The sequence below is a fragment of the Maylandia zebra genome, linkage group LG12 (genome assembly GCF_041146795.1).
Source record: "Maylandia zebra isolate NMK-2024a linkage group LG12, Mzebra_GT3a, whole genome shotgun sequence".
NCBI classification, from domain to species: domain Eukaryota; kingdom Metazoa; phylum Chordata; class Actinopteri; order Cichliformes; family Cichlidae; genus Maylandia; species Maylandia zebra.
The window spans coordinates 7,341,199-7,368,841 of record NC_135178.1 but is presented as its reverse complement, the minus strand read 5'-3'; the positions used below and the strand labels follow the sequence as shown (position 1 = coordinate 7,368,841).

General features: G+C 41.0%; 2 protein-coding genes across 3 annotated transcripts in view; one reads left to right on the top strand and one right to left on the bottom strand.

The window, feature by feature from the left end:
* The window catches only part of cux2b (cut-like homeobox 2b), a 95,656-nt gene extending 79,398 nt beyond the window's left edge, over window positions 1-16,258 (bottom strand). The window contains exon 1 of one of the 2 annotated variants that reach the window (XM_004567330.3): window positions 15,750-16,258. In XM_004567330.3, coding sequence (XP_004567387.1) covers window positions 15,750-15,812 — 63 coding nt within the window. In that variant the 5' untranslated portion in view covers window positions 15,813-16,258. Of the gene's footprint in view, window positions 1-14,969; window positions 15,450-15,749 lie in introns of those variants that run through there. The other variant, XM_004567331.4, reaches the window with a different exon arrangement.
* A 6,522-nt stretch (window positions 16,259-22,780) lies between these two features.
* myl2b (myosin, light chain 2b, regulatory, cardiac, slow) lies at window positions 22,781-26,608 on the top strand. Its single transcript, XM_004567329.3, has 7 exons — window positions 22,781-22,869; window positions 24,231-24,320; window positions 24,408-24,483; window positions 25,733-25,837; window positions 25,919-25,997; window positions 26,075-26,123; window positions 26,225-26,608. Exons 1-7 carry the CDS (start codon window positions 22,867-22,869, stop codon window positions 26,327-26,329), a joined length of 507 nt encoding a protein of 168 aa, XP_004567386.1. The 5' UTR covers window positions 22,781-22,866; the 3' UTR covers window positions 26,330-26,608.
* The last annotated feature ends 1,035 nt before the right edge of the window (window positions 26,609-27,643 follow it).

Below are 27,643 nucleotides of genomic sequence, written 5' to 3'. Positions count from 1 at the left end.
GATTAGTGAAGCCCTTCTCTTGTTGCAGCAGAGGTTAATATAAAGTGACAGGGCTAAGTCCGCTCCGATTAAGTATGCTGAGAGATATTACGGCAGTTTGTTACATCAGATCGTTATTGGATTAAACAGCATGCACAACAATGAAAGTTTAATTTTAATTTTCAGCAGGAATATAAAATAGGCTCTAAGAGCGCTCCTGTCAGAACAAAGGCAGTATTACAATACCTTCTTGTTTTTGCCCCCCCGCCTCCCCGTTTGCCATTTCTGGAGTGGCAGACATGAGAAAATATGATGGTAAGTGAGGATGTCAACCTTTAGGGGGTTTTTTCCTCCCAGAAGTTAATGCATTATTTATAAACCAACAAAATTCAAATGCACTTCACAAACCAGGAAAAAAAACATAAGGGAATACAGCAGGTATCAGAAATAGTATGAGTAATATAATTCTCATAATCTTCCTTACTGTTTATTGGTCGGGTCATCTACTGCTGTGCTGCTTGCAGCGATAGCCCAGTTGGCCAATGCATTGTTAGCTCTGCAAGAGGTCACTGCACCTGACCAATAAGCTGTTATTAATCCTCACAGAGTCATCCATTAGGCATCCAATTTTTATGACCCTCTTTTTTTATTAGATGTGCTATCAGCTGTCCATACCTGACAGAATTATTGACTTCCTCATCTTCCTTTTCCCAGAAGATGTTGGGTCAGGTAGACTGAACCTGAAGCCAGGGTAGCAGGTAGTGTGGGGCTGAATCTGGCAGTCTCCTGGGGTGTTCCCCCACTGTCCCGTTACCACCGATAAATCTCTGTGCTTTACGATTAGGTACATAAAATGAGTCATAGATCTGAACGGTAAATAAGAGCTTGTCAGTGGGGCTGACGCCAAGCCCAGCTCCTCCCCCACTTCCTCCTCTGCCAGATAGTCCCTCTGTACCCCAGCCATCAGACTGCTGCTATTGAGCTGGGGCTAAAAAGGCTCCAATAAATAAGCCTGATATTTCCCTCTGGACTTCTACGGTGCCACCCTGAAGCATGCTTGCATACACTGAACAAACAAACAAAACAAAAAAAATAAAGTTCCCGCATCAGAAACTGGACTGCCTGGACAATAACAAAGGTTTATTTCTTGTTTTTCAAATTCAGAAAAGTATTGAAAAATATTAAGTACTCTTTGCCTGTAATTACTCCTCTCAGATAGAAAAGGAAGTCAATGGATCAATCCATCTCAAGTATATTCAAACTGTATGCTGGACTCCGAGACACTGATGTCTTTTAATGGACCTTCAATCCATACTTGCAATTAAGCATGCAAAATCTCCCATTAAGTAACTCCATTTACAGTGTATTTACTCTAGAGCTGTTTGGGTTTTTTCCTAGAGTGTCTTCCACGAGGCTGAGAGAGCAGCAGCGAGATGACCTGAGGGAGGCCTGATGGTCTCAAAATGCACTCGCACAAAGACGGACACTTCCTCTGCAGCGCCAGCTAATCATTGTTGCCGATTTCGTTTACACTGTTCCAAAACGACTCCCTGAATGACCACCTTCGCATATTAAACAGACAAACAGACAATAGGGACAGACTGTTAGAGGACATGAGAGCAGCTAAACACCAGCAATGTCATGACAGTCTGGGGAGAGGCAGACTCATAATGCTGTATGTACAAATGGGAATCTACCGGGTGATTGATAGCATATTAAACAGAATTGTGTTACTGCCTATCCACTGCACATTTTGACAAGGCACCTGCAAAACTGTTTTCAACATACATCAGCACCTATTCAGCATAACTGCATATAAAGTGCACTACATCTCTCTGTACCAGGGAAAAAAAAGGCTATCAGTAGAAATAGGTCTAGAGAGGAAAGCAGAGAAAGTGCATGGCTACAGGCATGCAATCAACTAAGAATTCAAAATCTCGCCCAGTTTATACAGTTCTATAATCAGAGAGCAAAGAAGGAAAACAACGCCATTGGCGGCGCACCAAAGAGATTCAAAACATTTTCATTAGTGAGCAAAAAATAAGTACTTCTTACAGAGAGCATTGCTTCTTTTTGCATAAGTTTGATGTTTAAGAGGGAAGATTAGATGGAGGACAGGGGGTTTTATGTCAAGTCTAAGCTCTGCAAGAGCCTTTCTCACTAGTTACACCATCTGATTAGGACTCTTGTTATCCCGAGTGTTTCATCCATCGAATGGAAACTGGAGCATCAAAAATATAAAGCAAAAATAAAGCTGTAACAAGTAACTGTAACCCAAGTTGATTATATCCAGGGCAGGGTAATGTAGAAACGTCAGGTTACTCTTGGTTCTGCTCTCCATTAAAAATATATAAAGTCAGAAACATTTCTACGTAGGGCTGTTCGATATAACGATATATATCGGATGACGATATAAAAACGTCTATCGTTTCATTTTATGCTATTGTTTGTTTCGTGGTGTCGCAAAATAAACTGTTTACGGCAATATTTTCTCATCGTTTTGATGGTTACTGTAGTGGCTATATTAATGTATTAAAGTTCTCTCTTTCTCTTATATTTAATATAACCACACTAAGGATGGACAAGCGCCTGTTTTTATGTGTTGTCATTAGCAACAAGGACGGTAACACCATCGCGTGTCCGCTTATGTTCCACATAAACATTTCACAATAAAGCTCAAGATCCTGTTAAGACTTTTCAAAATAAACTGAATCACGTGAAAGAGCAGATTATTTACAGATGAGAAGTAAAAAAGAGCCGCCAGGTGCTAAAAAATAAAACTTAGACTCAAACGTTAGAACAGGCTTTTCCCCGCAGCACGCCGTGTAATAAATACTCACAAAGAAAACGGCGGCCGTTACAACTTATGTCTAAAAATGTATCGTTTCATGCATCTGTTAAAACACTCCAGCTACATGACGCGCAGCTGGAAACACTTCCCGCAAGTCGAGCTGCCCGAGATTCACATAATTTACAGAAAATGTTACATTTTTGTGATTTATGTCGTTATTGGGACGATAGAATTCTTATATCGGGGTATGAGATTTTGGTCATATCGCACAGCCCTATTTCTACGCTGACATTAAGGAACAGCCTGGCAATTCAGGGCTGCATGGTGGTGCACAAATATTACGACGCAAGGAAGCATCAGAGCGCTGGTTTTAAGCAACCGTATGTCAATGTGTACTTATACAACTATGTGCCAGTGTTGCATTGCCATAATGCCAACAAGCCACACTAACACCATCTTGGTAATAAGGCAGGCATGTCACCAAGTCATGCCAGTGCCATTTGCCAATATTTTGAATAAGTCAATATGCCATTCGGTGTGTCCTTATGTCATATATCACAGTCAATATGCCAGCAAAGCAGTGGGACCCAGATCCCTGTGGAGGCCAGTGCAATGACAGCAACATCATTACATCATGATATGGTCAATATGTCAAAATGTCATTATGTCACGATATGCTCAATATACAAATATGTAAATAAGCCAAAATGTCATTATGTCAGTACAGCGGTAAGTCATTATGTGAGTGTGATATCATTACGCCAAAGGGTCACTGCAATGATGCCCATGTCATTACACTGTGATACAAATTAGAGGATAATATCATGCCAGCGTATGCCACGTTATGTCAGTATCTCATAATACCACCGATTCGACACGCAATGATGCCAGTATGTTGTGAAACTACTGTGCACGTGGCACAGTGCCATGTTATCATGTAAAAGCAGAAAGATATTTCACCTTCTGTGTCTGTCAATCTGTAAATAGCATTTATATCTGTTTGTATATATGCACAATGCAGTTCTTCTATAGAAAAAAACAACCTGACAAACCTCAATGTCAGCCTTTGTAAATGGAATTTAGTCACTGCTTGCCGAGCTACGTCCTAGGAATCTTACTGTTTTTGTCCAGCCACCCACTCCACTGCTTACTCTACCTACAGTCAGTGTTTAGAACTGTGAAGAGAATATGTTCCCTCTGATTTTAGTCTATTGTCTTTTTATCCTTGTAGCTAGAATTTTCGTCTTTGTTTTGCGTTTTCCTCCCTCTCCCATCACTACCTTCTGTCTTCTTTTGTCCTTCTACGCCACATCACCTGCTCAGTCTTTTAGCTTCTGTGACCATGGATTAGTCTAGAACTTGCACACGGCTGTACATACAAAATCATACTATGCTTATAATTATTTAAACTTTGATTAACTGATTTAATCCAGTCAGCAGAGAACACTATTGATTCGATTAGATATTGCACCATCTGGTCTATTGCATAGTTTGAAAAGAATGTCGTGTGAGCAAATGTATACCTTTCAATATATTTGAAACTTTTTTTATATGCTTGCTTTTGATTTTGACATGTTTGTTAACTTCATGTTTCCAGTACACACTCGGTTATTTAGAGTGCGTTACCGAGCAAGGCTGTGTCAACTTCCTCTCATGAATGCCACACTACCTATTAAAGTTTCAAGAATACAGCATTTATATTTCAAATGTTAATAATAAAAAAAGGCTGGTAATGCTGCAGCCCACTGTAAACATTTTCATTCTCAACATACACGTCTTTGAAGCGATCACACAAATAATATTGGGAGTCGGGTGTTTAAAGACCAGATGTGCAAAAATGAGGTGCACTCTGAAGATGATCCCCCCCCATAATTCTGCCTACATATCGAGTCATAACTAGACATCGTCAGCAGTTGCAGAGAGGTTCTGAACATTAAGTTTATGGGCTCCTCATTATTTAACATGTTAGGGTCTCCCCACAGCCCAATGAAATTTTGATGGCAGTATTACAGCTAGTTTGTTGGCTCTTCACTCCTACTCACTACTTAGGCAGATGTAAATGTGTAAGAGATGTCTCTTTGGACAGACCCATGTTTCACACAGGAAAAGATACTAGACTAATCCACCTTTCTGCTCTGATGTGAATTCATATTCGATGTGATCTTCCAAAGAGTCTGATCAGAGAGCACTGGATGTTGGTTGTTGCTGTTGTTACAGGCCTCTGTCTGGACAGGCCCAGGACTGCAGTGGTGCAATGATCTGCCTAAGCCATTTCCTGCCTTCCCATCTACATAGTGTAAAAAACAAACATTCCTGTAAATAAAGACGGCTGTCCAACAACTGTCTTCCCAGCGACAATGCTATTGACCATAGTCAGATGCTCCACTGATTAAAAATTGATCCATTTTGAAAAATCTAATCAACTGAATAGGTTTCCTTCATACGTGGGGTGGGGTTAGGTGCTTTTGTTGAGGGGGTTGCAGAGGGGGGGGATTGAGCAGCTGCTGACACAGGGAGGGAGACCTGTTATTAACCCGTGCACCTCCATGCAGCCCCGTGCACCCTGATCCCCACTTCACCTCCCCCTGCGCCCCGGGACCAGACAGGGACCAGACGGTCTGAATTATTCAGCAGTCTGAGAGAAGCTCCGGCCACTTGGCCTATTAATGCCTGACAGTAGAGGCTAGTGGCTCTAATGGCCAGCCTGGAGAAGCCCCAGTTCCCAGTGGATGCAAGTAGGCCTGCTAACGCTAGGCTTCAGGGGATGTGAGAGTGAATTCATCAGAGGCCGAGGTCGCGGCAGGTTAATGATGCCGCACGTCTAGACGGACGCTGGACTCACACCCTGCCCAAAAGGCAGCGGGGAATGGGGGTGGGATGCAATAATATTTTTATCTTTGAAGGAGAACCAGCACTGCAATATTAAGTCTTGAGGCTTATTTATGAAGGAGCGGCGTTGTTGACTTTGGCCATGATCCGCAATTGACTTGAGGGTGTCCCTTTAAAAATAACAGAGAACAATGAATATCTCCAATCCCGCTGATATGACTCGGCTTCATGTTATGTTCCGGTAGTCCTCCTGTTATTTAGTGCTAAATGAAAAGGAAGCATGAAGAGTAGCATTTATCACAAATGGATAAAATGTACAGACGTAGCTGAACAACGTTCATAACAGAGAGATCAAACAACTGTCAGCACAACCCAACTCTGATTACTCGCTAACCCTTATCATCATTGCACAAACAATGCCAACAGCTGGAGAGGCCCCTCAACTCTAACACAAAGTCACTCTGTAATCAGGGCATCTCCCCCAGAGAGAAAAGGGGATGACGCTCAGGGTGCGACTCATTTGGGAGCATCTCAGCTGCCATGTGCTCCATCACCGTGGTGATCGTATGCATCCGCTCGATGCCTCGGAAGATGTAAACAAAAAAATAAACGCAGGACCAATGAAAGATATTACCCCCTGGGTGCAGCGTGGAGGATCCAGTCAACAACTGCCGAGTATATGATCCGTGTGGCGTCTACCTGGAGATTCCTAATAGAGGAAGCTCTCAGACAAACAGTAATCATTTTTGCACTCAGTCATCATTCACTGTGAGGACAAACACATTATGAAGTCCAGGCAGAGAGGCAGAGGAAGGTATTCTTATTATCATCCACTAGAGATTTATACACTTCAAGGTTGAGTTCTTTGAGTGAGTGGGCTCGATCAGTCTGATGAAGCGCAATGAGTTTAGCCTTCAGTGGGTACTATATGTACCTGACTGTATGGCCACACAGCAGAAGCTCTTCCCTTATTCAGGATGCCAAGCGCTATTACTGTTGAGGTCAACATCGCTGCCATGATTGTGCCAAACCAAGGGCATCCTGCAGAAGGCTACCGAGGGGACACAGACACACTCCGCGCCCATTTGCACAAATGTAATTTCCCACCATCTCCCCTCACTCAAGGTGACCAAGCACATAACTCAGAGACCCATGTGAGATGATCCTGATGGACTTGTCGCAGCAGAGAATGGCTTGCATTAAAACAATCTTGCCAAAGCATGCAGAAAAAAAGCTTCTTCAAGAAACTGTGAGCGCAAACAGAGGAGCAAAGCAATTAGTTTGCTTGGCCAGAGCTAAAAATCATATGCTTATCATACAGAAAGCCTGAATTGCAGTCTAAATATTGGTACTGCATTAATAGTCAATTGGATGATTTCCATAGAGTGTCAAGCGGAGATGAAAGTAATGTAAAGATATAAATTCCTGTGAGGTCTGTGCAGACCTCCTGCAGTGAAGGAGAATGAGAAGACTGTCCACTTCACATGCATGTCCTCTGATTTGTCCCTCCTCCACCACCACCTTAGCCACATTCCAGTTCCTCAGGCATACTGCTCCTCCTGCCGCATACAGCAAAAGCCTGGAGCAATGTTTAGCTAAACCTGCTGGCCTACGTAGGCAGTGAGAGTCCCCAGAGGGCTGAACAATCAGACAATTTCAAGATCATGAAGCATTAAACCAATTCCGGCAGGGTACACTAATTAAACAGCCGAGCCCGGCACAGCCAACCAATCCCCACAGAGCAATTAAATCCATCCCCTCTAAAACACTGTGGAACCTGTCTGGGGAAAACTGCCGAGAAGTGAGAGAGCGAGAAAGAGGGAGAACGATAGAGTGTGGGGGGAGTGAGGGGTAGGAGGAAAATATCATAAAATTCATCTGGAAAAAAAAAGAGGAAAAAAAACTATAGGGGGAATGCAGCAGGAGGCTAACAAGGGAAATTGAAAAAAGCGAGTCTCAATTCACTTCTTTGTTCTTTCCTCTATTTTTTGTCATTAATATTCAAAATGTCTGCCTTTATTCTCAGACGAGGAGGTGTGTGTGCGTGTGGGGGGGGTGACCACATTTAAATTCAAAAATAGTGACCCTGTTGCGATCAAAAGTTGCATATTTAATTAAGATTACAAGGTCTGGAAAGCACTCATGAGACTGAAGGGAAAGACAGAATAGCCTCAAGGCCTATATTACACACCGGCAGAGCTGCTAACACAGTTGCAAACCCTAATCAATACCCCGATGCTCTCCTCCACGAAAGTAAATGAACAGGTGACAATGGAAGCATGACATCACTGGGCTTTTCAGGGAACAACAAAGCTTGAGAAAGTGAGAGGCAGGAAGCAGCGGAAAGATTGAAAGTGATTTCCGGGTAGCTCCCACACGCCAGAAAAAAAAATGCATTTGTTAACCTGTATAATTGCCGATATTAATAACTTGTGATTAAAAAAAAGAAAAGAAGGGCAATCTCCTTTCCCAACAATCTTATGGTTAGGTGAAGCAAATTCTCCCACTGTTTACCCATTTCTCCAGAGTGGCTCGGACAAAGTGCAAGTGTATTTTGGCGGTGCTGAAGAGGAGCAGAGAACACCACAGGGGTATGACTCTGGTGGAAGCAAACCAGAGGTGTGGACAGGGAGGCAGACCTGCTCTTTTCTCTCCCCCGACTGAGGCGACGTATAAATCAAGAGCCGAGCTTCACGTCTCCACTTCCTGTTCCTCTCCATTAAAAATGATAAACTGTACCTCTTGAAGCCGCTCGCTCGCTTTAGGGTCCCGGTCTGCACCTTCCTGGTGGAAGAAGCGGGCAGAGTGCGCGGCTCAGATTTATTCCATCCCCTCCCATTGTTGGAGATGAATAAGGGAGTAATTAACTGTGTGGGGGTAGCAGCTGCACAAAGACGAGACCGGCTAACACAACAAGCCCGATCCATCTGCTTTTGCTATAACACACCTTTTGTGTTATTTTGATAAATAAGAGCACATCTGCTTAGTAATAACAAATGCTGCTTTAATACTCAAAAGACTGTCTTTCGTGGTTCTTCTCTCTTCCCACTTAAATGAGGACAAATGGGCCTTACAAATCGGTGGCATGCGTAAGACTAGTATTCCTCCAGTCTGGTAAACACACTCTGAGCACTGGCACATAATGAGAGTGGCTGAGATCCCCGAAGACAACCTGGAGAAGGTTAGTGAAGCATTGATCTCATGAGTGCGCACCGAGCTCAGGGGTACCCTTCACACCACGCAAACCCACGTTACCAGACAACCAGCATCAGAACACAGAAAACCTGGCAGCTGCACATTTGGAGGGTTAAAAAACAAAACAAAAATGTGTTTTTTCTTCCTTCATGAAGGACAAAATGGACAATAGGGGAATAAACTACAGCAACTGAAACCCTCCCAAATACAGCTGAGGCACGTTATTTAGAGAGATGGAGACACAGAGAGAGCGAGAGAGAGAGGGCAACAGGATTCATTGTAAGCCTAGTAAAATGAACAAGAAAGGACTGCTGCTCAATACGTCTGCAGTGGCGTCAGACAGTCAAAACAAATAAAGCCAAGGCCGCGGTGGAGAAACGCAGCTCAATATGGACTTACTGGGCAGGGGACTGGCTGTCAGCAGGGAGAGGACACAGCTTTATACCAATGCCGATGAGCCATTAGCTCTCTCCTCGCGATGCTTCCGCCTGCCTCACTGCGAGCGAAGAAGAGGCTGCCCTACCGCCATGGAGCCATCCTCCAGCACACTAATGTGTCCCTGAAGTTTTGTTAAAGCTGGTTATTTACTCCTGCAAAACAATTGCTCCAGCCTAGGGGCAGCAGTATGAAGAACACACTGCTATGAAAAATCTGGCGTCTCTTGCTATGAAGCACTGTCAACTACCAAGGGGGTGTTCTTGTTGAAACATTGGAAGTACTGTGGGTTTTTTTTATGTTTTTACCCACAATACCACACGAGAGAAAACAACTAATATGCATAACTTCAAGAAGGTAGCAAATTACAACACAGGTAAATGGAAAAAAAATCTTAGTAGTCATTAGCCACAGTAATTTGGGATCAGTGCTATGAAATCATGTGCGAGGTATGTCAATTTCTGTTGCTGTGACTGAAAAGGGTCTACTCACATAACACACACGCACACTCGCATGTGCACACGCACACACTTTCTCACTTACCTCTAGTGGTATCTATTCTTGGAGATAGGGAAGAATCAGAGACTCAAAACCTGAGTGAATAAAAGCAAACCTTTCTTTGGTAGAAAATACTTCCAATAAAAAATACATTAAAAAAATTACAAATCACTCAGGGAAATATTGTGTTTTCTAAGCCCAACCTTAGACCACCATACCTCCATACTACAGTTCTGCATCACACAGCATTTCAGTCGCTGAGCGCGGCGCCTCATAAAATTTGTCACAATCCTCTAAGCGAGGTTGAGGCAAAAAAAAACATCTGGCACAAGTCATTTAACAATAGTGTCATTACATAGTTTGTCCAGCAGAGCAACCTCAGATCCATTATTTAAAATGCTTCTTTACTTTCAGTACTGCAGCTGCCCTCACAAATGACTCCCAGCAAACACGCCTGAAACAGACAAATCATCTCCAAAACTGGTCAAAGTATGGCACCAAAAACACGACCACAGACACACGGATGTGGACGTCTTCACCACGAATAACATGTCCAGCCAGAGAAAGCAAGAAATACCAATCAGATTAAAACAATGAAAAAATTTAATGTGTGTCTTTTTTTTCAGTAAAACTATATATGACTGACAACTAATTTGGTTACTAAATGGTTGTGAACAGCTCTGTGTACACAGACTAGCATTAATGAGCCTGTTTATTTAAACATAGAACTTTTAAGTCATCTATGTCTGTGACTACTTGAAGTCCGGAGCCAGCTAATTATTATTCCATGTTGAAAGTTTCACAAGACTGCAAACATGCAACTGGGATATATGACTTCGTCACATTCACCACAAAGGATTGTGGGCCAGAATAGCCAGGAAGGCACGCTGACTTGCACGCTGGAAAATGCAAAAACAAAAGCATTACATATGACATACTGGGACCAGTGTTAACAATAACCATCATAATGGAAGTAGTACACCTTAACACTGGTTGACACCTGCCATAATACTACTAAAAGTGCAAAAAAAGACACGAGAGAGACTCTACCTGCACCAGAAATTTTTTTTACCCAATTCAATTGCAAACTAATAGACCGACTCCTTCGTAATGCCGCTTAGTGCCATTTTAACAGCCAAGATGGGAACTGACTGCAAGTGTTCACAGACCTGGTTCCCATCTTCAAAGCATTTCAAAGACAGAAAAATCACAAGTTCATTGGCTATGGTCGCGATAATTCTGGTTGTGCTGCAGTGTTCAACCACTGTTTTCCCTGTGATTGTAGCATAATTGGAGACTCTAAACTGCTCATAGGTGTGAATGCAGGAGTGAATGTGAGTGTGAATGGATGTCTGTGTCCATGTGTTAGCCCTGCAACACACTGGCAACCTGTCCAGGGACCCTGCCTCTCGCCCTAAGACACACACAGCTGGGATGGGCTCCAGCCCCCCCCAATGACCCTGAAAAAGGATAAGCGGAAGCGAATGGATGGATGGATGGATGGATGGATGGATGGATGGATGGATGGATGGATGGATGGATGGATGGATGGATGGAGCATAAACAGCACATATGAAATATTTTCTGGCATATTGAAAAAAAACTGATGCTACTAACATACATACAGCATGCTAGCATCAGTACTGGAATGGTTTAGACTACAAGAATCATTAATTTCATAGTATCTCTTTTCTTGCTTAAGTGCTGTGAGCAGCGACGCACTCAGTGCTGCCAGTAGTGGCTGGAGGCTTCGCTACCGCATTGCTACTAAACGCTTTCGTACGGATGATGAAATGCGTGATTTCCAAAAGACGGAGATAAACTATGAGGCATAAAATAGTAGAGATAGATTGCAGATGTCATTTTTCTCCTCAAAGCTATAAAGACTGCGAAGGACATCACAATCAACAACACTTTATTTCCGTGGAGGAGCTATTTGAGAACGGTACTATGTTTGTAGCTGGTATTATCCAAACCTTTCATTTTACAGCTTTCAGGACATCTCAAGTTTACATAAACAGTAACATCAGGGCTTATCAACCAAGAAAAAGAGAAACAGTCTGCAAACAGGAGCCCAAGCAAGGCAAAAATGATTGGATAGGTATGGAAATCTACTTGAAGGAAGGTCAAAGTGATTAAGCTGACATTAATGACAGGCCTAGTCTTCCTGTGAGAATGCTCACCGTAGCTGTCTCTAAACCCATTTGTCATTCTGCTTCCAACGCTGAAGCATCTGCTTTGAAGTCTCTACCACTAATGCTACACAGAGAGGTTAAACAGCTTAATGCTGAAGTCTGTTTCACTCCTCTCGCTCTCTAATGTTCCTCTCCGTTTTATGTACCGGGGGTTATGGCTCTTGGATTTCACATCTCAATTTGCCCCAGATAGTCGTGTAAAAGCTCCCCTTCTTTCTTATTTGCTTTGTTGTCACTGTCAAAAGGAAGAGAGGGGCAAGCTGAAGGATACCGAGGACCGTGACAGGCATGCCCCACCCATCGATTTACAGAAGTGGGAATAACAAAACCGCGTTAAGAAATGTTTATATGAGAGGCGAGCACAAGTGAGCTGGCTTTTACATTTGCACTTAATCTTGCAAAGATTTGAAAGACAAGTCTTGAAAAATGAGCTAATGAGCACTTTTAGCAGCCACCGTGGAGGTCAGCTTCAAATCCTTTTACATCAATCGCAGTATGTGAATAAAATGATACAGCCATTATGATAAATAAAACAAGATCTGAGGCGCTCTGGACTTACTCTCCACTACAATGAGATTATGGTGACGCATGTGACATTAACAATATCTGCAAACAAATATATGAAAGCATGAATGAAAGGGAGACAGAGACCGATTTTCACAGCCAATTTGAGATTGCAGGGTGTGTGTGTGTGTGTGTGTGTGTGTGTGCGTGCGTGCGTGCGTGCGTGCGTGCGTGTGTGTGTGTGTGTGTGTGGAGGAGCTACTGGCAAACAGCACACAGAGCAGGCTGGCAGCGGAGGCAGCCAGGCTCACAGGCTGCAAAGCAATTTCACTGTTTGGCAATACTGTTGTCTCTGTGTGTGGATTAGAGCTGACACCAGAGCAACTGAGTCATGCTAAATGTAGTACAATCACAAGCTTTTGTTCCTGATCTAAAACCCCGCTGCCTCTTCGATTCATGCAAGAGACTTTGGAAACAACGCTGAGAAACGGTAACAAATAAGCAGAGTATTATTTCACCATATGAGCACAGCGTTGCGACATTACTAAAAAAAAAAAAAAAGCTCAACAGAGGGATTACAGTGACTGGTAGTAAAGGCACAGAGCCCAAGTTTGCTGAAGGAAAATCTAATTGGCCTTTTAAGTCTGCTTTGACGATAGCCTTTTCTCCGACTTCTCAAAGGGCAATTAAAGGTAACATTATGTGTGATAACTAAACAAACCGTGACTGTAATCAAGCTGCATTTCCACCTGGTTTCACCACGGCTTCTCATCGCCAGACCATCCAAAAACACTCTCTTACTCCTCAGGTACCACACTGGCCCAGAGTTGCTTCTGAGCCTGGCAGGACCTGGCAGGACAGACCCTGACCCGTCCTTTTCATGCTCGCCCACGGAAATGCCATCTGGCTGGTGTGAATGATTACCACAGCAACGGCCGGGTGACCTGCAGCCAGCAGGAACCAAGGTCACTCCACCTCAGCACTTCGCACTTTCCCTGCCCTCTTTTCATCAGCCTGCAGGTGAATTATTCATCCTGTGCAACTCAAGAGGCACAAATCCACTGCACAAACACTGAAAAAAAAAAAAAAAAACGCACACTCGGTTTACTGATATAATAACTTGTAATGAGAAAATAAATGTTCCAGTGTGAACTGTTCAAATAAATAGCTTGCAGTTGTACTCTGCTAGAGCAAAAACTCGGGTTCTATATGGGAATAGATGGCGAAACGGCTGTAATGATTTTACATTACCGGAGCTGCTTTCTGCAGGATAATGTGATCAAATTTGTGGAAAAATATTAAAGGTTTCGGGGTTAAAAAAAACGAATAGAAGAAGAAAAGATTAATTTTCAACACGGCCACAACTTTCATCACATGCATGCGTGCAATGAGTTTTAACACTCTAATGAGTGAAAGTGAATGTGCACCTATCACAGGTACTAAAATACAAGACAGGTAGCAACATATGGATCTCAGCTTAGTTGCAGTCTAACACACCTGTATTTCTGCCTTTGCACACAATGACCTGTTTCCACCTGATTGGCTTATTGTTTATAATATGCACCACATACTTATAGTTCAAATGCCATCTACCTTCAAGGCATTCACTACTAGAGGTGTTATTTATTAATAAGCTGATAATAAACGTCCTGAAAGGGATTTACTACGTTATAGCAAAGGGTGCCTCATTAACAAGTATGAGTTAACACTTTTCTACAGGTACCATGAATTTAACTTGTACAGCTGGTTATTATAAGCCTTATTATCATCAGTTATCGAATGGGGGCTACCATTTTTTATTATTTACCGCCACATTAGTACTCCTGACTGAGGGCATCCTTAAGGGGCACTTTACATTTAGCTCCTCGCCTACTGAGACGCATTTAATAATAATAAATATATATATATATATTGCATGTATACGTCTATCATAAATCTGGTGCCGTGGTGACATGGTGAGAGCCAGCAGGGAGGACGCTGCATGAAGCCGCCAACAACAATAGCTCCCTCGCCCCTCTGGATCCCCAGCCTGGATGTGTGAGAGGTGTCCAGCGGCCGGGAGCTGGAATAACACTCGACCAACCGGAGAGCCACTAAGATCTGATTTCTGCTCCTCGGCAGGCTTTTCCGACAGAGCCGGACTGCCATGCCCCTGTCATCTCTCATGTTACAGAACATCAGTCAAACGGCAGAGACGGTGCCCTTGCGCCGGCCGAGGCTGATTTACAAACATTAGCGGGGAATACAATTACACAGCTTCCCCCGGCCGAGCAGCCCTATGCGGCTTCAGGATGGAGAGAGAGAGGGGGGAGAGGAGCAGGGGTGGGGGGCGGAGTGGACACTGAAAACAGCGTTTAGCTTTCCTCAACCTTATTTCAACGTTTGCTTCCAGGACCAGGAGCGAGCTACGAGCCCGTCAGCGCCGTGCTTCATAAATCCAACTTTGAGTTTGAGTGGCTCAAGCTGTAGCCAAAGGCTACGGAGGCTGACATGCTATTTAACGGGACTACATGTTATGGCTGTGATACAAACAAACCGCTCACCTGCCACATTCTCCTCGCTATTAATCACAAACATTTTGGTGCCAGCGACATGACAGTCCAAAAAATTTTTTAAAAATTAAAAGAAAAAGAAAAAGGTCGTCTGTGAACCGCGAATAAACGCTGTGTGAATGTAGCCTAACAGTAGTCTACTGTGTCAATACAGCCCAAATACTAGTCCGCACATTAAATATTTTATCATAATAAAAATGTCCGAGCAAAATAACTAAATTAACTTTCCACGTCACACTTAAAAACTTCCCGACATGCAAATCCTTCGGAGCAGAAAATGTAAAATTCAAAGAAATGCACTGTAGCCTGCTGAAAGGTGCAGCAGCAACGCAACGACCGTCGACACAAACCGCATAAAACATTAAGCTGGGAGAAAAAGTTACAGCCTACGTCCAAGGACAGCGATTCGGAGGCGCATTAAAAGTTTCCGTACATGTAAGTACGGCTGTGCTCGTCGCGGACAATAATGAGTAAAAAAAAAAAAAAAAAGAAGAAGAAGAAGAAAAGCTAATGCATAAACATCAGTGCTGTCCGCGGTGCTGATCCCAGATCGGTGTGGCACAGAAGGCTGTGCTGCTCCGCGGTCGCTCCACCGCTGATCAATGATTGAACTGAACAAAGGCAGGAGAGGGATCAATTTCTAATAACTATCAATGCAAACAGCGCTTCCTTTCGCTTCACGTCCGCCCAAAACAAGCAAACACACCCCGGAGTACAGTAGCAAGGCATACCGCTGAAAAATAAAGCGAGAAAGGTGAGAATAGCACTAACCTGCAGCCGCCGTAGATCAAATTTCTTCCAATATTGAAACATCGATCCTACATCGGCGGCCATCTTGGGGGATATTGAGGAGATTTTTTTCAGCGGCTGCAATAAATATGTGGGCTGGATTCCCCCTCGTTAAACAACGTTTACGATCACCGGTCCCACTTTTTAAAAAAAGTAACGGAGAGACTTAGCACGAGAGTCCGCACGTATGTTTGACAAGTCTGCCAACATGTCTTTTGTTGGAGTAGGAATTAAAAAAAAAAAAGTAGAGTTGTTCTTTTTTTCTGGAAAAGTGCCCACGTCTTAAAAAAAGAAGAAAAAGAAAAAAAAAGAATAAGAACAAAATGTATCCGTGCCTCTGTCCCCGACATTAACTGGACAATTGCACTTGATTTCGCTTAGGCAAAGTTATCAATAGTGACGAAAAAGCCCGAGTTTGATCAATAGTGTCTGGAAAAGGAAAGGAGATGATGTGCAGATTAGTGGAGTTCTGGGAATTTAGCCAAGCCTACTTTTTTTTAGCGTGTTTATTACACGAGCACATGGGACTGACTAATTAGAGGCAGAGTTGCAAATTAGAATGGGCTACATTATCGATACGTGTAGTCCAACTATTATTAGAATGCCACTTATCAGTCCGCATGTCGCCTTCTTGTCGTGCAAATTAGAGCAAACTTGCGCATTATGAAACTCTTCCTCCACATTTAAAGGAAAATGTGCCCAAAGATGAACATTTCAATCATGTTTTTACGCTATTTTCCTAAATCACTTTCTGATGGCAGACAGTTACTGTCAAAAGTTCAATCTCACATTTGTTATTAAACATTCCACATGATCTACTACTTACAGTATTTTACCATATTTGGATTTTCTTCTGGATCAATTTCTATAGAATAGAAATGAGCCACTATGACTTGGTGGCTATTGAGTTTAATCGTGCATTCACATTAAGAGGAGCAAATTAGGACGTAAACGCGCTCACTGTAAGACTATAAAAACATAAAGATGGATTTTAGGAAATTGGCTCGTTTCCTATTACTGACAGCAGAATGCTGGGAAGAGTTAAACTGTCACAAAATCGACTGTCTAACTGACTATAGCAGTATATATAGAGTGCTCTTTGTCTACTTAAAATAACTCATTCCTCTGGTCTGGAGATGCTGCTGTACTGCTACAACACTGGAGTCAGGTGCTCCCCCTGCTGACACCACAGAGTCAGAAGGAAGGTTATGTGCGGATGGGCTTTCTTGCACAGGTAAAACCCAAATGGTTTGCACCACGTAGCTTCTCGCTCATATATCCCTTATATGAAAAATCAGTCCCAGTTAGAAAATTAAATTCTCTCGAGTCATAATCTAAGCACCTCCAGGGACGATGACATATTTCTCTGCCACAGACAAACACCTTAGGGGGAGAGAGAAGGGAAATTATTAAAAGTTTTGCTTATTGCATTTTATTTCTGGCTCTAGGGTGAGGCTAAAGTGATGGATTCATATGTAAGAAGGAAGGTAGTTATCAGAAAACCAGCATTCACAGTTGAGCTATAGAAAACACTGTGATTCTTAGAACTCATTAGGATATATGAAAAACGTAATGAATACATTGAGAACCAGCAGCGGTCCCAGCTTGATGATGTTGAATCGTCTTCTGTTGTCATTTTGACATATTTAGAATGCATATATATATATATATATATATATATATATATATATATATATATATACACACACACACACACATATATATATATATATATAAAAAAAAAAAAAAAACACCCAGCACGCCCCTGCGGGCGGTTTATCCTTCAAGCTCGGGTCCTCTACCAGAGGCCTGGGAGCTTGAGGGTCCTGCGCAGTATCTTAGCTGTTCCCAGGACTGCGCTCTTCTGGACAGAGATCTCCGATGTTGTTCCTGGGATCTGCTGGAGCCACTCGCCTAGCTTGGGAGTCACCGCACCTAGTGCTCCGATTACCACGGGGACCACCGTTACCTTCACCCTCCACATCCTCTCGAGCTCTTCTCTGAGCCCTATATATATATATATATATATATATATATATATATATATATATATATATATATACACACACACATATATATATATATATATATATATATATATATATATATATGTGTGTGTGTGTGTGTGTGTATATATATATATATATATATATATATATATATATATATATATATATATGTGTGTGTGTGTGTGTGTGTATATATATATATATATATATATATATATATATACACACACACATATATATATATATATATATACACACACACATATATATATATATATATATATATATATATATACACACACATACATATACACATATATATATATATATGTGTGTGTGTGTGTGTGTATATATATATATATATATATATATATATATATATATATATATATATATATATATATATATATATATATATGTGTGTGTATATATATATATATGTGATTTATTCTTATTTACATTTGAGGAGAGAAATAAATCTCAGAGACACACACTTCAACAAAGGAATGAGCACAGGTGTAGACTTCAATATCTGTGTCATTTCACCCCCACCGCAATGAAAAAACAAAACAAAACCTGAAAGTAGCAGAGGAGTTACTGAGGAAGAGAGCCACGGGAACGTCACTCAGAAAAGGAATGCCTCCCAAAAAGTGTCTGTTTTTTAACCCCCAAAATACAAGAATGAATTATAAGTTAATGCAATTCTTCAAACACAGTTATAACCACCGCATGCAAACACACATATTTAAAGACACACAGTGTTGTGGTCTCAGTCAGCAGCTCTGCAGCATCTTCTGTGACACCTTAGATACAGGCAACAGCAGATGTATCTGACAGAGCAAAACAATGATCTGATATATTGTCTCGAAAAGTTGTTTGTTTGTTTTTCTTTATTATAAAATGCTGCTGTGGGCCTTTATCGTTTTCATTCAACCTGATTAGCATAGATGATATGTACATGATCTTAAAAATGAGGGGTTGATATATCAAAATGAATGAATTTATCAGTGACATAGAGGTAGCCTGATATCAGACACCCTGACTCTCATGTCTGAAAGCGCACAAGCACAGAAGACCGTGTCTAGCTTAGCAAGGATACCACTAAATGAGAAAAGCTGAGAATTATTATTTGAAAGCAAGATGGAAAGCCGCTGAGGTCCCAGCATAGGTTGAAGTGTGAGCTGCAGCCTGATGATTGTGTTTTTCTTTACATAAATAAACTAATGCAGAAAATGCACAAATTGGAGCATGAAAGTGTAAGGAAAATAAGTGTACGATGCTCCAAATTTCAGGGGAAAGGACACCACCCCAATGTGTCCTCCCTGTGAACCCCAAGCCAACAGGAGTGAGAATGAAGCCCACCTCTGATCAAGCACACTTCACTAAGTAAGGACATAAAGTTGGTACATAGCCACATTCTTAGATGAATCTTTTACGTTTTCTCTGTGCACAATCGCCTGCTCACGCTAGAGAAATTCTATCTGCCAGCAGATATAATAAATTGTTTTCAATCGCAGACATTTTCCAGTGCCGGCCAGGAACACTGTTCTGGCTCACCAGGAACATATAGAGAGAGCCCAGGCTCTGCAGGGACCCAGCTGGACTTAAATGTGGCTCCAGTTGCTGAGACTGTGTCTGTCAAGGTCCCTAAATCCAAATTCAGCCTTTTGAAAAATTGCTCAATCTTACAGCCTCAATCAGCTCTGTATATAATCTTGACCCCACGTTCACCACCATCATCAACAAAGCACTACGGGCCTCTTCCAGTAACCCCCGTCACCTCATTCAAATTAATACATTCTTCTGTAAAAGCTTAATCTAAAAAGAAATCCACAGTTACTTAAAATGAGGACTGTGTGCACAGATGGGAACAATAAAATCATAGCTTTGATGAGGTCGCTGAATGAGGCATTTCTTTGAAAATGCTGACAGTATATTTAATAAAGTGTCAGGTTTTTTGATGAATGATAGCAGCTTCTCCGAGCTTGTTTGGTGATTTTATTACGGATTAAAAGCTCCACCTAAGTCTCAGTCGGAAGAGGAGAGTGTCTCATGCACGTTTCTGCAGCTACTCTGATAATAATTCATTGGAGATTCATTTTAGATGAATCAAACATTTATCAGTGTGATCAGAATACCTATATGTTAACAGTGTTTTACCATTTATATAGAGAGATGAAAAACAGAAAGATGGCCCGTGCACGCTGCTGAGAACCTTCGGCTGTGCTCAGCAGAAGCAAGGTTAAGGGTTATAACTGTAGCCTGTTTTATTTAAATACGCATTTAACCATTTTCTTAACCCCTCACCCTATCCTATACAATGCCTATCCTAGCCGTCACTGGTTGAGAATCATGGTGCTCACTGAATAGGGTTTCCATCACAGGGCTAACATCCACACCCATGGCCAGTCTTAGAATCACCAGTCCAGCAAACGTACATATCGTTGGACGTTCAAATGCTCATCTCTAAAATGCAGTGATACTGACTCCTTTCAGGGCAATGCAGTGGTGTAGTAGTTAATGCTGTTGCCTAATGTCATTTTCTGGTCTAAAATCTGTGTGATATACCTAAATTACATATAGTGCATGAATGAATCCTGGCATAAATGTGTGTATGAAGAGCTTTGAGTGGTCAGTAAGATTTTTTTTAAAGTGCTATATAAATTCCAGTCCATTTCTTTGCCAGGTTGCGGCCTTTGTAAAATAATAGGTGATTATGAGCCAATTATTAAAGAAAAAATAATTCTATTCAATTCAGGTTTGTTTATAATGTACCAATTCTCAACAATTACCTTCTTAAGATCTTATAATTTTAGAGGGAAAACAATTAGACTGTGAGCTAACACTTGGCGACAGTGAAAAGGAAAAACTCCCTTTTAACAGGAAGAGGCTCAGGGAGGGGCAGACATCTCCAAAAGCAGTTTTGGGATGAGGGAAGAGAAGAGAAAGGAGAGCAGAAAGAAAAGAAAGAAAGAAACGTAGTTGCATGCAGTAAAATAAACAAGTGTTAAATACAGCCCATTATTCATAACTGACTTATTAACTGTGCTAACTTGGTATAAGAGCTAACACTTGGACTAAATCATAACTTTACAGCTACATTTTAGTTGCAACCTTCCGCTGGCATTCTCATGAAAGCGAACAACATTGTTAATACCTGGGAGTTCTTTTTTTAATGTTGTTATTTGAGATTATCATACGAAGTATATGAGTTCACACAATGCATCTGCACTATATTAAATGTGCAATTTACCTCAGTTGGGTGATTAGCAACCACACAAAGGTTTGATGATTTATTCATTGGAAAATGTGATATTATCCTAAAATGTCCATGAATAGAAATTATATCAACATAATTAAATACCCTATTTGAGGCACTTTGATTGCAGATAAAACTTTTGAAACACCAGAACACTAAAGGTTTTGAAATTGCGTGAGACAACAAAAGTAAACAGATTCAGTGTTGCTGAAAATGATGCAATGTCCCAGTCCCATCACTCGCCTAAGGCCAAAATCGCTAAACCCTCACAGACGTCGTGGGTGTCTGCTCTGAATTTATTACAGGTTCAGAATGGTGCAAAAAGCAGGAAGAGGACAGCACTGTGCCATTTGAGCCACAATTACAATAACTTATTAATAAATAAATAATAATTCCTGTTTGTGACATTAGACATTTTAACAAAAGTCAGGAAAACCAGGAAAAACACTGTCCAGCTGTTTAGCTGGATACAAACAAGTGTGCCATAAATAAACACACAGTGAGCAGTCAGATGCTGTCACTTCCATCCATGATTGGTTATTGTAGATTTTATCTGGGGACAATTTTACTATAAAATGTATGGAGACACCCTAAGAAAGCTCTTAAATGCTCCAGAAACTGGTCCAAAATGCCTTCTATACTAGTTCAGCCTGGATGCTGAATGTTGTGGGTTGCTAGCACTATCTACTGGACAAACTGGGTAAATGACTGGTCAAAGAAATAAAAGAGGAGTCTTTGTAAATTAGTAAAAGGTGACACATTTGTCTCTATTTTCACAGCAAAGCTAGTAATATAAATAATAGATAGTTTTCATCAAATATGAAAAATAAAAGATACGTAATGAACAATAAAAGGGGATTAAAAAAAGAGCAGAATATACAAATGTGATTGATTAGGGATGGAAGAGCTCAGCGTCAGAGTCAAATCAAATCAAATGGGTAAAGATGGAAGCTAAATGATTTTTCATTATGAATTCAGAAATACCAAAGAGGTGGTGTTGTGGTGAGTTCTAAGTTGTGGGACCAGAGCACCAGGAAGCAGTTTTCCAAGCTCAGTATGAACTTGAGGAGTTTGCAGACATACTCAAAGGCCCGAGTCTGACGTGATCCAGAGCACCGGTGTATCTCAGAAGCAAACTGCCAACATAAAATCCGCTTAAGCTGCTGTCAGTTAGCGCTGAAACTTCACCTTTACACCGCTGTGTTTTGCAGTATGGTGTGTTAAGTGTGTCAACTACCTTGTTAATTATCTAATGAAGCTCAGTCTCACTGCTGGATGTCCAGCACTGCCGCAGGACAGAAACTGAACACTGCTTTGAAAAAACACATGATATGAACAAGGTTGCCTATTTTCCACAGCATGACATACTGTTTATGATCAACTCTTATTGGGGCTCAGAAAGCTTCAGCTAACAGTTCTGTTTATTGTGCTACCAAGAAATGGCTCCAGTCAGAGGTTGTCCCTCAGTCTCTGTGGAGCAGTAACAGGACAGCTGGATGATGGATCCCATCAAGTGCAACTGTCAGTCACAAACACAACTGTCCTTCCCGAGCCAGAGCTATGTCCTGTTGTTATTCTGGGGGCTCAGTAATGGGGTATGTGTGTTTGGCTATTATCCCTAAATCTCATGAACTCAGACAATGGTGGCAGTGAGAGAATAGACCTCTTTACCTGTGTCCCTGCCTAAACAAGGCATGGAGTATTTATAGCCCATAAGTGTGCGCCATTATAGATGGGAGAGGGGTGAGTATATCAGCCCCTTGTTTTGGGGGCTGCTCCATCATAAAGCAGCGAGGATACTGCTTGGTCCAAATCCAGCTAACACTGAAACATGGTGAGTGGATACAGATCTCATTGTTATTGTCTTTAACATTGTTTAAAATAAGCACCAGACTGTGAGGAGACAGTCTGTTTCTGCTGTGTGATTAATGTGTTTACTGTAGATATCTGTATAACAGTCCGTCAAAGTCTGCTCTTTTCAAACAACAGATAACGCACCAATGTACTACATGTCAATATGTTGTGAGGCCTTTTTTTCCTTTAAATAATCAATCGGACAATGCTCCCGTTGTCCTATTGATGAGATATTTGTATACTCGACTTGAAGACATTTTCATCAAAATGACAACAAATTAACTGTCTCGGAGAGGAGAAGGAGGAGGCGGTAAGGAAAGTCTTGACCTTAAAAAAAAAAATTTTTACTTGCAACTTTTTCCTCCGTGTTTGCAATAAAATGGAGCAATGACATTTAAAACACACACAACATTTAAGGAGAGGAAATGGGAGGGATGAAGAGGAGAGAGGTGAGAGAAAGGCAGCAAAAAAACAGAAAAGAGACTTAGAAGAGCAGCCAACCGGGTTGGAAAGAGCAAAACAAAGGGAGTGCGGAGCAGACAGCAGAGAAACACGAGCAACAGGTGCAGGCTATGAAGAGGTCAGTGGTTATTCGCGTAATATTTGGCCCAATAAAGTTTCCGCTGGTCCAACAGTGATGTGCATTGGGCAACAGCAAGAAATAGCAAACTCTGCCTCATTGCCCACGAGTACATGAATCCTCTTAAAACAAAATAAATAATTAAATAAATGTATCTGAGTGCCAGAGGTCCCTTCCATGAGATATACAAGAGCTAATCCACAACAAGGGTTAGACAGCAGCTGTCGAGAGGACCCTGAATCCGAGCAACATGATGTCACTGCGCTGCATCCCCCTTACGGTGTTTTTCACAGTTCCTTGGCAGTCATGTAAATAGCTCAACATAATCCTTGCCTCTGAGGGATTTCTGATCAAACAGGGCTCAGTGTACTCTCCTGTCATCACATACACCCTATAGAATAATCCCTCATGTGATCCTGGGACTATGAGAGTGCAGGCAGTGGACCACACCCTCCCTAGGCTTACCCTGTGTGCTCCCAAAACTGGAGGCTCGAATAAATATTTCCATAACAAACTGACAGTGTTTGTAATCCTCACTAATGAAATGTGTGCCCCCCAGTATAAACCTTTCCTCTTGTGCAATAGATGCATACCCCCCCACTAAGACACACGCACTTAGTCAGAGTGAGCTGATCGTCGGCTCATTACCACGTGTGACAGTAAAACCGATAATGAGTAAGGCTGTATGGAAGAGCCAGGTGATGATCGTGTGTCATTGTTATTGGATCTAATTAAGAGTGTCATCGTTAAACCCCCCACAGGCACCCAAGAAAGCAAAGAAGAGAGCGGAGGGAGCCAGCTCCAATGTGTTCTCCATGTTCGAACAGGCCCAGATCCAGGAATTCAAAGAAGTCGGTACTCTGCCAAAGGCTTTCTTTCACATTGAATTTGAGCAGTTTACTCACTGCGATGTCTGCTCACTCTGTATACTCCCGCAGGCGTTCACTATCATGGACCAAAACAGAGATGGCTTCATTGACAAGAACGACCTCAGGGACACCTTTGCAGCTTTAGGTAAACTCACTGTGTGTCACGTTCCTGTTGTGATGGTTTCACATGAATACATTACACAAGTCCAGCAAAAAACAAAAGAAACCTTAGGCATTCTCAGGTTCCAGCTTCTCACATGTAAGAATTTCATTGTCTCAGCAAGTAGAACTCACCTTGAGTTCTGGGATGTTTAATTGCCATTTTTAAAATACCGTCTGAACAAACAGATAAGTGATAAATTGAGCTGTAGTAGTCATGAGTTTAATCATTAGCTGACTTTTTCCCCCAACCTAAGACTTATTAATATTATACATAAACAAGCAAACCTATTAAACATATTACAACACAAACTAAACAAGAAAAGCACAGCAAACAAACATGATCAAATTTACATTAAAAAGAATATTTGTATCTTTTCAAATAACACATGGTTCACAACAAACTCCCGGTCTTCCACATATTTCAAAGAGTCTCAAAACCTTTCCAAGTTTTTTTTATTTTAATACATATGTTTTCCTTCCTAGGGTTTACTGTCAACATATTTACTGCATACCTGGAAATATCTCCAACTGTTTCTACTAAATGTATTAAACCTGCAACTGAGTCATTTTGCAATAAACAATATTATGTCCTCTGGATATAATGATAGCTATTTCCTGAGCTAGTTATTCTCGACATTTGTTGTGTGATTTATTCCATTTTCCATTTCTATTCCAATACTTTGATTAAATAGAGTCATTCAAAAGAGTTTTATCAAAAGCCATACCTCATTTTTCTTTATTATTGTTCATTTAGGTTTTATTTTGTATAAGAAGAACCTTGACTTACTGCAACAAATCTGTTCTAGTCTTTATCGACCTGGGATTCAATTTTGTTTAATATTTTTGGAAAATGTTGTGTATTATATTGAGTACTATCCATCAAGCTTGCTGACTTCATGTTCTACATTTGTTTAAATGTTCCAGTGGTTTTAGAATATATTTAAAGGACCAAGTGTTGAATGTGCCTTGAAAAAAATCTCAATAGATTTTTTTTTAATACAAAGCTGGAAAACTGTTGTTATTCCAAATTTCCAGCAACTGCATCCCCTTCCAATTCCTTCTTTGGTCATTTTGGGCTGGATGGCATGGTCAACCCATCTAATAGTTCCGTTGAGCTTTTGTGGATTTGTTTTAATCTCTTTATTGGACTATTTTCAATAAATAATATATCAGTTTAAAAAAATGAGCATTAATTGCAACCTCTGTTTCACCATATATTCCATGTTTTTCAGGCCGTTTAAATGTCAAACAAGAAGAGATTGATGACATGCTGAAGGAGGCACCAGGGCCCATTAATTTCACTGTCTTTCTCACCATGTTTGGAGAGAAACTAAAAGGTAAACGAAGATGCCGTTATATGACGTTCAAAAAATGAAATCATTTTTCTTCAATGCAGAACTGCCACTTTTCATCTACAGGTGCTGACCCAGAGGAGACTATCCTTAATGCTTTTAAAGTCTTTGACCCTGAGGGAAAAGGAACACTAAAGAAAGAGTTGTGAGTAATAGTCTGGTTCTTAAGCGACTCGTGACATTTGCGTCTCGTTTGCTCATCATTGCTGCTCGTCTCCACAGTGTGACAGAGATGCTGACGACCCAGGCTGACAGATTCTCTGCTGAAGAGGTTAGTGCTCCACCTCTGATGATGTAACAGATAGTTGAGCCTTGAGTTTTTATAAATGCAGATACGCTCTGTAACCTTTCTTTTTTACTTCGTACCCAAAGATGGAGCAGATGTTTCAGGCATTCCCTCCAGATGTAGCAGGGAACCTGGACTACAATAACCTCGTCCATGTCATCACACACGGTGAAGAGAAAGACCAGGAATAATCACATCCTCCCTCACTGGGTCGTATTTGTGCTGAGATATGATCACATATGACAGCAAAAACAGAAAGCAAAAACGTAAATAACTTCAGCTTCAGTTTTTGAATATGCACATGGATCAATGTGTTCATTCATTCATTCATGATTATAACATGTATATGTATGTATATTATTTGAATATATATGAGTAATCTCTTCAAAGGTGAAATTAAGAGTTTGACCTCGGATGTTTTTGACAAATCAATAAAGAAAGATTCAACCTCACAGAGATGCATTGAAGAAGCGAATCTCAGTGTATTTCATCTTCCATAAGTAGTGATATTTAATTATCTGTATATAGTGATTTTATTTCAGTGCTCACTGTTGATCAGTAGAAGAACACTGGAACCCAGAAGCTCCAAGTCCCATTTGTTCAATTTTGCCTTAAAGAGTACTTTAAGTGTATGAATATAAGGGAAAGGATTGCTAGGTAGACAGTGTGTCCTTTAAAGGCTCTATGTGGCTACTCCACCATAGCTCAGCTTCTGTTAATGGTAAAGCTAATCTGTAATTACACTTACTGTATACCCCAGTATCATTTACTGTACTTATGTATCTCTTTATTTTACATGTAAATCAATTTCTTGATTGTCTAGAAATTGGTGCATCTCTAAGGGTTTTATTGGTTAACTGATATTCAAATTGAAGCAAAAGTGTTCATCATACTGAATTATTTCCTAATCAGATAACACAGAACAGGAACTGCGTATAATTAATATCCGGTATGGTGAAAAAAACCTAATTTCATTATACTTTACTAGGGAAATGGAAAATAAGTGGAGTAATTTATTGAAACGAGATCAAACATACATGGAAATACACTATATAAGCCAAAAGTTTTGAAATTTCTAATGAACTTCAAAGTCAATATTTGATATCAATACTTTTATTCTTCACAACAGGCTGAACTTTTTTAGGGATGTTTTCTTAGCATTTCTTTAAGCAGTCTTCAGGAATAGTTCTGCAGGCTTTTTGAAGGACAATCAAAACTCTTCTTTGGATGTTGGCTGCCTGTTATTCTGGTTTCTGTCGAGATGATCCCACACTGCTTCGATAATGTTGAGGACTTGGCGACTGAGGAGGCCAAACCATAGTGTGTGTTTTTCTATCCAGATATACTTTGTACTGTGTTGGCAGTGTGTTTGGTATAATTTTCATGTTCTCCAAACGACATGACGTTCAGGTATTGTGTCAGGTGGCTATACCAAAGTGGCTCAACGTGTTATGTGTAGAAACAACACTGATTCATTTATTGAGTTAGGGCCCTTTTGTGGGTTA